The sequence below is a fragment of the Mesitornis unicolor genome, unplaced genomic scaffold (genome assembly GCF_000695765.1).
Source record: "Mesitornis unicolor isolate BGI_N332 unplaced genomic scaffold, ASM69576v1 scaffold10625, whole genome shotgun sequence".
Taxonomy (NCBI): domain Eukaryota; kingdom Metazoa; phylum Chordata; class Aves; order Mesitornithiformes; family Mesitornithidae; genus Mesitornis; species Mesitornis unicolor.
In genome coordinates, this window is record NW_010184811.1 from 68,679 (window position 1) to 80,274 (window position 11,596).

At 43.4% G+C, this 11,596-nt stretch overlaps 1 protein-coding gene across 2 annotated transcripts; it reads right to left on the reverse strand.

Annotated features, from left to right (window-relative positions):
• Positions 1-5,389: 5,389 nt before the first annotated feature.
• On the reverse strand, positions 5,390-10,886 carry SGK1 (serum/glucocorticoid regulated kinase 1). 2 transcript variants are annotated; one of them, XM_010184605.1, is made up of 12 exons: positions 10,750-10,886; positions 10,570-10,645; positions 10,062-10,137; positions 9,509-9,613; positions 8,967-9,050; positions 8,751-8,870; positions 8,361-8,473; positions 8,068-8,191; positions 7,646-7,741; positions 7,371-7,526; positions 7,177-7,266; positions 5,390-6,457 (listed from the first exon to the last, which is right to left on the reverse strand). In XM_010184605.1, the coding sequence occupies exons 1-12, from the start codon at positions 10,826-10,828 to the stop codon at positions 6,290-6,292; spliced, it is 1,287 nt and encodes a 428-aa protein (XP_010182907.1). In that variant the 5' UTR covers positions 10,829-10,886; the 3' UTR covers positions 5,390-6,289. The 2 variants fall into 2 exon arrangements, with proteins under 2 accessions (XP_010182907.1, XP_010182908.1); XM_010184606.1 differs by lacking the exon at positions 8,751-8,870 and having other exon boundaries at positions 10,750-10,828.
• Between the last annotated feature and the right edge of the window lie 710 nt (positions 10,887-11,596).

The window sequence follows — 11,596 nt, forward strand, 5'->3', positions numbered from 1 at the left end:
ACTTATCTGTATGGCATATACTTTGTACATGGGGAGACATTAGCTGCACAACTATCTTCAGAGTAATGCATGCATTTACCTAAACAAATTACTTGATTTCCCTGGGAAGAGTAAAAATGGTAGCTTACAATACCTTTTTGAAGCCATACAGGACTCTGTACTAGATCTCTACACTACTCTCCAGTATACTATAATGATTATTGCATCTTTACAAAAGTAAAGATACAGATATTTTCTTTCAGTATCAAACCACCACAGAACACTTATAAGCATAGACTCTAAAGTACAGAAGGAAAGATGTTTACAAGTACAGAGAAAGAAGGATAATGTCTAAAAAGGCTTAGGCGTTATCCTATAAACCACTTATTTGTGTGCTTCATATATTACACTCATAAGAGATGGCCTGAGCTGCAGGTTATCTTCTCTCCATCAATGTGTGAGGAACTGTCCACAGAGCACCAAGTTTCTCAGATCCTCCTGCATGGTGGGGAGAGCTGATTCAGTGAATGGACCCTTACCCAATAAACAGGCCAAGGCTATGGGCCATTTCTGAAATACCTCAATTTTTCTGAATGAGGAACTACTGCAGTAGCCTGTGGACATGGTGCAAGGTTGTTCTTGCCTGTTGCCGCTCACCTGGCATTTCTTATCCCGACCTATGAGAGGACATTGCTTATTTTTTTAGCAGGCAACAATCTGCACCAAAAAAATAATGTAAGGAAATGTTTGTGCTATCCAGGTACATCTCAAAGGCAAGTGGATCCAGAGAGAAATGTGGTTGCTCCTGACAGAAGCAAGAGTTTGTGTGGGCTGATAAGGCCTGCACAGCTTCATGAAAGAAAAAGAACCCCAATCCCAGGGGTCACCCCGGGAGGTGACGCCAGTGTGGAAGAGAACCTGGAGCTCTAAGACCTCTCTTGCCCCTCACTTAACAGCAGCTGAAACTAAGTTGCTGGTTCAGGTGTCGCAGGACAGCGTTTTCCAGATGCACCAGCTCCCACGCCCTCGCATTTCTCGCATTTCCCTGCCGTTCCGGTGTCTCCCTCTCCACGGCAGCAGCTGAGCCATGCGCGTCGGTGACCACAGGGTGTCACCCTCGGCCCTGAGTGGCACCCCCGCCGCCGGGACCGCGCGCGTCCTCCAGCTCTGGGCAGCTCTGATTCGGACATCTCCCCCTACCAAACACGGGCACTGCCCGTGAAGCAGCTCCAGAGGGTTCCCGCCCGGATCCGGGAGAGGCCTGACACAGGACAGGGCCGCGCTGGGGCAGCGGTACCGCGTACAAAGAGCAGAGACTGTGTGGGGGTGTTGGGTCCCTTCTCCAGCCCTTTGACCTCAGGGTAAAGGCCTTTTGGCACCTCACCACTAGGCTCTCCATGCTTTACCTGCCCTGCCGCCGCACGGAGGTCTTTTCTGTCTGCTGGCCAAATTGTCTCCGGTTCAAAACATACATGCGGTACATATCTGTATTTACTGGTTAAAGTTTCCTTTTTCAAATAGCAAGACTTTTTATTTTTTTTAATCTGCATTTTTTGGAATGTAGTTTTGGAAAAATTTCTGCAGAAACTTTCCACAGACAGTTCCAGCCAGCATGGAAAATTTTATCCTGATCTTTGATAGCAGAAACTGTAAATGTGTGGAGTGTCAGAAACCATCCTTACTATAAACCATCTTACTAGCTCTGCCAGGGGTAACTATAGCCACATGGTATCACAAACTTTTTGGAGAAGAAAGAAGCAACTCCTGCTTGACATGCTTAAGGCCCAGACTGCCCTCCGAAAGTAACTGCCTGTTAAGTATAGAGGGAGTCCAAGAAAAATACTCTCACTAGGAACTTTGCTTATCTTCCTAAGGCTTATGAAACGGTACGTGGCTTATGGTACACAGAGATAAATAATACAGACTAAGCCATATGAAATGACTGAATTTATGTATTTAAATGTTTCTGTGTGTATCATCAATACACTTCATCCAAGGGGCATATGAAAGCCCAGGCATGCTCACCATACCAAATATAATATAATGAGTGTTTTAAAGTTCATTGAGTTGACTGTTCTGCTAAGTAAATCTACTCGAGCTGGTGACAGTTACAACGCTCCCACCAGCAGAAAATTTAGATGATTACTTCCATTTTACAAATAGGTGAAATTAAATGACAAGTTCAGTTCTTAGTCAAAATAACACACAACACCCATGTTAGCTGGGATTTCAGGAGTCCTAGCCCTTTGCTTCTCCATCCAGACACTTTTCTCTAAAGGGAATATAGACCTTACGGTCAGGGAATTCAGTAAAACAAAACAACAAACAAACTAACTCAAAAAAACAGCTGACTGCCATAGACTCCTTCCCTTCAGGCATGACTGTTATACATCAAACCAGGGAGATTAAAAACATGGAAAATTTTTTGCCTTTTCTACACTAAAAAATTGAGGCAGCATGTATTGAATATTCATTGCTAGCAGTTGCAGACTTTTGCATTAAAGCTGCAGCTGCAAAATGAGCCTACGCACAGCAGAACACTTAAATTACAATCAGACATTGTTTTTTAAAAGTAACCCATTGGAATAATACCCTACATCTTGGCAAAGATGAAAGGCACCCAAGGTACACCTCTGAGTTTGAGTCGCTAAAGTTCCATACTTCTTCATTATTAATCAGTCTGGTGTTAGTTTTTTTCTTGAAAACGATAGCATTTTGTGTTTTGTAACCCTGGGGCTGCAGTCCTTTGCTTGCATATCTGCACGTAGCACCTTGCTAATGCCTGGGAAATGTAAGGCAAAGATAAAATGTATCGCAAAACTTCATTGCTTAGCCAGTGCAACTTCATTTTCTATAGGAGCAAATTAGCATTATATATTTTAACATTTCTAGCCTACAAGCCACCAATACAAAAGATGTTTCAGCCACATTATAGCAGTGGAAGACTTTGCAAGGCCTGTCAGCATACTAGTCAAGGAGTTACTGAATGCATGAATTTGGGATTGTTGGAGTTTGAGGAGGAGATGGCAGCATCTGTTTAATATACTAACATGATCTGAGAGAGGTTTCTTGGCTGCTATAAATTAGCATTTTCAGCTCTGAGTGTGGTCTCCCAAGCACAGTTTATACTTCAGTTTATACTGAAGCCACATAGTTGGCTTTTTTCTTACATCCAGTGGATAATAAAAGATGGAAAGTTACTGCATACTTTTATCTCAGACATATAATTAACAGAAATATCACCCCTCTGAGAGCTTTGCTTACACTGCTGTTATTGCAATGGCCAGTACAAAAGTTAACTGTCCAGGTTTTTCTCAGCAACCGCTCATTTTGATTTTCTGAATTGCTAAAACCATTGACTGCAGTAACCAGTGGATAATGGGAGCTGTAAATAAGGTACAGACACCTGGTCACTTGTAGAAGCAAGCCACCCATCACTATTAAGAAACTGAATGAGATCACCCCAGAATTATTATCTTAATTCTTGGCAGAAAGGCCCTCCTGTAGGCCACCCAGTAGTACTCAGTAATAAAAACCAGTATTTAACAGCTTAATTTGAGATGAATAGTCAGTTCAATCCCATCCAGGTAAGCATTTGATCAGTTGGTTAAATTTGCCTCCCTGATACAGATTTTGGTACACTGGTAAACTAAGTGTGCATTACACTGCCCAATGTCACAGAATCACAGAATATTAGCAGTTGGAAGGGACCTTGAAAGATCATCCAGTCCAACCCCCCTGCCAGAGCAGGATCGCCTAGACTAGGTCACACAGGAAGGCGTCCAGGCGGGTTTTGAATGTCTCCAGAGAAGGAGACTCCACAACCTCTCTGGGCAGCCTGGTCCAGTGCTCTGTCACCCTCACAGTAAAAAAGTTTTTCCTCATATTCAGATTGAACCTCCTACGCTCCAGCTTGCTCCCATTGCCCCTTGTCCTGTCATTGGCTGTCACTGAGAAGAGCCTGGCTCCTTCCTCCTGACACTCACCCTTTACAAATTTATAAACATTAATGATGTCACCCCTCAGTCTCCTCTTCTCCAAGCTAAGGAGCCCCAGCTCCCTCAGCCACTCCTCATAAGGGAGATGCTCCACTCAATCATCTTTGTGACTCTGCACTGGAGTCTTTCAAGCAATACCCTGTCCTTCTTGAACTGAGGGGCCCAGAACTGGACACAGTATTCCAGATGTGGTCTCACCAGGGCAGAGTAGAGGGGAAGGAGAACCTCTCTCGACCTACTCACCACTCCCCTTCTGATACACCCTATGATGTCATTGGCCTTCTTGGCTGCAAGGGCACATTGCTGGCTCATGGTCATCCTGCTGTCCACCAACACTCCCAGGTCCTTTTCTGCCTGGCAGCTTTCCAGTCACTCGTCCCCAGGCCTGTAGCGCTGCATGGGGTTATTGTGACCAAAGTGCAGGACCCAGCACTTGGCCTTGTTGAAGCTCATACAGTTGGCCTCAGCCCATTGATTCAGCCTGTCCAGGTCCCTCTGCAGAGCCTTTCTACCCTCAGGCAGATCAACAGTCCCTCCCAACTTAGTGTCATCTGCAAACTTGCTGAGGGAGCACTCAATCCCCTCATCCAGATCATTGATAAAGATGTTAAACAGGACTGGCCCCAAAACAGAGCCCTGGGGAACACCGCTTGTGACTGGTCGCCAGCTGGATTTAGCTCCATTCACCACATTGCTATCACAGCAGCAACGTTTGATGCTCCAGGACAGACTCCTGGGTAGGGAGTTTGTCAGCCTTATAACAACATGCTTTTAATGTACAATCTGCAGCATAGTGCTGAAATGGCTCAAGTCTCTTACGCAACTGACCTAAGGACCTAATTCTTCACGTGTAGTTATGCTTTGTCCACACCAGAGAGCAGTACCTTCACTTTGCTAGAAGTAAAGAAACTCATTTTGAGGAAGTGTGAAGAGTTTTATGACATAAGAACACCCACACTGATACACACCCACTAGAACACCCACAGTTGGAAGACCAAGTGTTTTGCCAAGGTTTATCTATGATAAGACTTGTATGGGTGCTGTTTGACAGAATAACCATCACATGCCTAAGCAAAATTAGACAGGTATCTTAGCTGACTGGCAGCTCAGATTTGTTCTTGTTTTTTTAAAAAAAAGCTGGCCAAAATTTTCCAGCAAGAAAACCTTTGTTTTAAAATAAAAGGATGACAGAGTTAATGGAAGTATTTTTCAGAATTTTACTGCAAACCAATGGGTTTGGTCACAAAAAATATGATACATATAACCACGTTAATTATATTACATTACAATGATGGTATACATTACAAGTAAGTCTGTAAGTTTAAATATACATCTACAGTTACAATTGAATGTACAGATTTTTTTTACAATACATACAATCAGGAATGAAAACCCCCAAATCCCAAAACCATAAATAATGCCCATTTTACAGATGACATTTTTAAACTAAAAAAAAAGGAAAAAAAAGGGGGAAAAAAAGAAAAAAAAGCAGGGAGGGGAAGACAAAAAAAAGAAACCAACAGCTTTGACCGACTGCAGCTGGGGCATTTTGGTCCATAAAAACCCTTTCTAAAAATAGAAATCTTTTTTCATAGCAGCAATGCTTTCTTCAAGCATTTGGATACAAGTAATTGTGAGCCTATTTCAATAATTTTAGTTGACTGTATAGATTTACAAAAGAAATTTCAAAATTACATTTAATTTATCTTCCAAATATGGAAGAAACAAACAATGCCCCACATTGTGGTATCCTGCAAGTGTCACACTGATGCTTTAAACTAAGTCCATCTGTAGTATGCAGACCACACGCACACCATTTGTTCACATAGTAAACCCACATAAATGAACTGAGAAACACACTCTGCAACAGGGAAAGCTTTGGAGCTCACAAGATCTCATCAGAAAAAGGCACATTTCATAAAATCCTTATCACGTTCAGATAGATCTTCAGGCAAGGCTTTTCGGAGCACGATTTCAAAACAGCTTGTTCTTACTCCTACGATCTGCTGTAGCAGTCTATGGCAGCAGTCACGCTTGTTTGTCTTTCCCAAGGAGACAGCACCACTTTGGGGGAAGAACGAATAGAAATGAAAAGCCTGTAAAGCTCATTTAGAGAGTGATGTGTGCTCTTCAAAAAAGCTTCCAGCAAACAGTGTAGTTGAAATTAAGGCTGCAAAGCTGCCGTGGTGGAAATGTGCAAATTCTCTTTCAAGACGACTGGTCAACTGGCAGTTCCACCAGAAGGCCAAATAAAAATAAAAATAATAGTTGTTGTTATTATTTAAAAAGAAAGAAAAAAGAAAGAAAAATGTTCACAAGAAAGAGTCCACAGGTGGGGCATATGAGAAGCCCAAAAAAGCCTCAGCAGCTTCTTTGACGCTGGCAGTGATGAGGATGCTGTCTGGTGACTGGCCAATGGAGTTGGGGACTGGCTCATCTGTAAACTCCGGATCGAAGTGTCGCAGGTCATTTGGGCCGCTCTGTGGAAAGGGTAGAAAAGGAAAGATGCAACATTTAGAACCAAATGTGTTGAGAGCACACCGTTCAATTCAAAATGGGGACAAGCACCCTTGTGGAGACTCACAGTGTTATCACCTTGGGCCCACTGTTTAACAGCCTTTGCCAGTTTTAGTTTGACTTTTTTTGTATCCTGTTGCATATTGTCTCACTAAAAACAAGATGATTCAATTTAATATGCTACCCTCCAACTACACTCAAGCAACAGAAGCCAAACAAACACACCACTCTGCCATGCAGCAGTTCGCAGGGTATGACTTTGATCTCTCAGGAAGTTATTAGTTTACAAAATGCACAGAAAGAGAAAAACCTCCACAACCAGATCCCTGTTTAGATGTTAGTATCTGACAAGCCAAATGTAACTCTGCCCTCAGGAAGCCTCTTGCTCTCTAGACCTTACCTGGCCCTTCGGTAAGTTGAGGATGCTGGGGATTGTATCAAAATAGCCACACAAATGAAGCATTTGTGAGAGGCTAAAAACCCCAACTAAATTTAGATTGTCCATCAGCAAAAAGCCAGCTACTGCTTATTTTTAACCTTGCCTGAACAGGCACAAGGGAAGGAAAAGCTGTGTTGCCTAAACACAGCCATCCGTCCAGTTCCCCCAGCTCCTGGGCACCCCACAAAGGCAAGGGGGGAAAAGACACTCTCCATACATTCTATAATTAGAAGTGATACGTACCACATTTGGGTTAAAAGGAGGTGTAATCTTCTTATTAATGAGATCATCCCAGTTAATTGGGGAGAAGAAGATGTGATTCTTAATCTCCATCTGTTACAGAGAGAAAAATAGATTAATTCAGACCCAAGGTAATAATGTAAGTAGTATGGCCTAGTCATTCTCCAGTGCTGCCTACAGGCACTGTTTGCACTTACAAAGTCCTCCTTGGCACCAAGCCTCTTTGTTCTATCCTTCTGCAAGAGGCCTTCCAGGAGATGTCTGGCCGAGTTGGTAATATTTGGCTTCAGCTGCAGGGGTTTGTTCAAGATGTTGTCATACATTTCTGCCGTGTTCCTGCTGTAGAAGGGCGGCTGTGGGAACGGGAAAGGAGGCAGCCAAGTTAGTGAGGCTGATAGGCAGGCACTGGGTTTCTTCCAGGGAAAAGGACAAGTAAACTAGTTTGCTCTGACATGGAGGATTCATTGCTTACCAGGCCATAAAGCATCTCATACAGGACTGCTCCAAGGCACCACCAGTCCACAGTCCGGTCATAGGGCTGCTTATGAAGAACTTCAGGAGCAAGATACTGTGTAAAAGAAGGAAGAGAGCTGTGTTAGCCAAAGGGATCTTTATAATTAGAAAAGCCTCCCCATTCTTGAATGAAAGTGGCTTACTGAATGCCAGCAATATCTAAGCTACCGGAAAGCTACAAACTCTTTATGAACAGGGAGATGGCTCAAGAGCTGTTCTCTCCTGCCCAGCAAGCTCTGCATGTCCTACACGTTCTCACTGGCAGCCTGGTATAACAAGTCCCGTAACACCCCCTGCCTGTCTAACCAGCCATAAATATACACAGGAGATGTCAGTTTTCACTGACGAGGACAGCAGTGGTGGGCTGAGGGCTGGCCATACCTCTGGTGTGCCACAGAAAGTGGAGGTTGTGCCATTGTGCTCTATGTTTTCTTTGCAGAGTCCAAAGTCAGTCAAGACAATGTGCCCCTGCGAATCGAGCAGGATATTCTCTGGCTTCAAGTCGCTGTAAGAGGAGATGAGAGAAGATCAATGTTTGTTAGAGGAGACACAGTGACAAAAGTCACAAAAAATACTAAAAGCAATTCTGAGCTCAAATCAAGATCAACTTTCAGTGTTTATTCTACAAAGCACATGTGTTTTTTCAGTCTCACAAATGGAACAAAATTGCTTACCGATAAACAATGTTCAGGGAGTGCAGGTAGCCCAGCGCACTGGCAATTTCAGCAGCATAAAATCGGGCTCTGGGCTCCAGGAAGCAACGCTCCCTCTGGAGATGGTAGAACAACTGCAGGAGACAGAGAGAACAAAGTTGTGTAAGTGGCGCCAAAGCCTGTTAACAATGCACTAAATTAGACTCAACATATATAGTGAGGGAGAACAATAGCAGGAAATGGCCTAAAGATCCTGTGGTAGTTCAAAACTTGGCAGGCTGCAAACATTCAATCTAGTTACTTTTCCCTCATGACTTTTCCCCTTGCAACTCTGTTTTATTTAAAAGGAAGGATGAAAAAGTCTACCTGACCACATGATAGGAAATACTATTTCATTTTCTTACTGCTTACCTCTCCACCATTGATGTAGTCTAGGACAAAATACAATTTGTCTGCCGTTTGGAAGGAAAAGTGAAGCCCGACCAGGAAGGGATGTTTCACATTTTTCAGCAGGAACATAATGTGCTTCTCCTGAAAACATGAGAAATCATCAATGTTTAGTACACTTGCTTAGCAGTAAAAATTATTTGATGGACATTGCAATGGCATCATGAAGCAGCAGCTCACCTCCTTCTTCTTCAGGATTGCTTTCTTCTGCAGGACTTTAACAGCATAGAACTGCTCTTCTGCCTTATGCCGTGCAAGGAGAACCTGAAAGAGGATAAAATCCCAGAAGTGAGCAATACTGAAATACAGAACAACTTGTAAACACAACTGGAAATAATCCTTTATGTTAACTGTTCAGCACTGCTATGTCCCTCTGGTTCAACGTGCAAGCCCATGGCTGGAAATGCCCAATGCTATTACCACTCTGGTAGACAAATTTAGCAAAAAGTTTTTACATCTAGTTCCCTTCCTCTCCAAAACCAAAGTATGTAATCTTCCCAGCACCAGTGTACTGCACTCCCTGACTCTTTCATGACTCTTAAATGCAACATCCTGCTCCTCTCCCTGCAGCTACACACTGAGACAGGCACTGGGCAGTACAACACCCTCCGGTCTGGTTTAAACGACCATCATTTACCAAAGCCAGTACAAACCCAACCCTCAGGCATTACACACAAGAGCTGAAAAGTAAATACATTACAGCAAAGAGGAGTTGGACTTACCTTCCCAAAACTGCCTTTTCCAATGACTTTTAAAAAATGAAAGTCTGATGGTTTGGCATGTGGGTTGGATGATGGACCAAGATTGATCTGCTGTGAAGGACTGGGCTAGAAAAATAAACAGACAGAAACTACATTTAATAAAACACCTTGATAGTGAATCTTAACAATGTCTCTTCTTTAAAAATATAAACAAAGTGACCTTGAAAGTGAAGATGAGCACTCTTATCACTAAAATTTAATGTTGACCACTGCCAGTTAGTTATCTTAAACTATTAGGTACTGTCTAATAAGCATATAACACCCATAGTTTACTTAAAAGTTCTTGTTGAAGTCTTAGCCAGATTCTGTAATGAAATAATAACTAATCAAGCTAATTTTTATTTTTTTTCTCCCTATCAGGAAAAAAGTTTAAATCAAATTAGATTATTCTTTTTCCCAGTTACATCACTGTGCTATGAGCTGAACTGAAGTAACATGATGCCAATTTTGCTACACTTCTATTACTGGCTGATTCCATGGTCTAAAAATGCTTCACTGAGTAAAATCTACTTACCGGAGGAGAAGGATTAGCATTCATAAGTTCAGGCTCTTGAGGCTGGGAGATTTTCAAGATAGACTGAACTTCAGGGCTGCAAGGGTAAGAGCACACGTGATTAGGAGAGTTACCAGAAGCATCAGGCATCTTCCCACCAGAGGGCATGCATGTATCATGAATGAGTTTTGGTTTGGGCTATTACAGAAGGCAACTGAAACAATCTTTTGGACTTAAGGAGTAAGATCAATCTACAAAAAGTAAATTCTGTCATACACAGAAATGTATTTCTACTGCAAGTACACTTTAAAATAAGGACGGGGCTCTAGAAATCCCATCCAACTGCTTTCTTCCAAACCCATCTCAGGAAGATTGGTTGCCAAGTGAGTAATATCTCAAGAAGAACAATTAACTCTTCTGTAACAGTCATGCCAGAGGCATTACAGTAAACAAACTTTATTCTTAACTAGATCTCGCAATACGCAATGATATTTGTGACTCAAATCCAGTCAAAATTTCTGATACTTACTGCTTGCATGCATAGGAGTTGGTGGCTATCTTCTGAATGAAGTCGTTTAGCCCCATTCTTCTCTGCTTCATGAAAGCTATGAAGTTAAAAGACAGAGAAAGGATAAATAAATCACTAAGCCATCCTGCAAGAAAAATCGCAGCTTTTCAAACATCCTCGGAGTAGCCCCCCGCCGCTCACCGATTAGGATGGCCACCATTCCCCTCATCTTCGAGTAAGTCAAGGTAGGACCCGACGCCTCAGCTGCTTTCACGGTCATTTTGGAGCGAGAGGGGGACAAATAACAACGGTACGATACTACCAACTCCCAGCACCGCACTGCCTCGGCGAGGTACCCGAAAGCGCTTAAGTGGCGACGGTGATGGGCGGGACCGGGGCGGGGCGGCGACGTTCGCCCTCCCTCTCCCCCCACGACGACGGGGGGAGGGGAGGGAGAGCGTTCTCTCTCTACCTTGGGGGCAGCCCCCGAGGGAGCCCCCCACAGCATCCCCACCGTGGAGAGCATCCACAAGCGAATACATCTAATACCCTTTTGTTTTCTTTTCTTTTGCACAGCAAACGCCCGCAGCCCCGTCTCTCTCTGCCCCCCCCTTTTTTTTTTCCGGTTATATAAAGTTAAAATCTGGTTCTATCTTGGACAAGCATCTCTTCCTAAAGCGTGTCTCCCCCCACTATCCCACAGCCCGCGTCTGTCCCCGGGCCCCGCCGCCGCCCCGGGTGAACTGCGATAAGGGAGGCTGACGTTTCCTTGCAGGAGCCGCAGTGACTCAGGAGAACAAGATTTCCTGCCCGGTTTTCAATAAAACAAACAAATGTCCCTTCTGTGCACTGCCCTTATCCAGGCTGGGATATTACTGAAAGGGAAAAAGGAAAAATAAAAAACCACTCAACGTCTTTTTTAATGCCAAAAAGGGAAACGAGAAAAAAAAATCCCAGTTCCCTGAAACTGAAGGAGAGCTCATAGAGCGCTTCTAGAAAAGGTGGGGGATGCCGGGGGCTGGGATAGGACAAAAAGAGAAAAAAAACC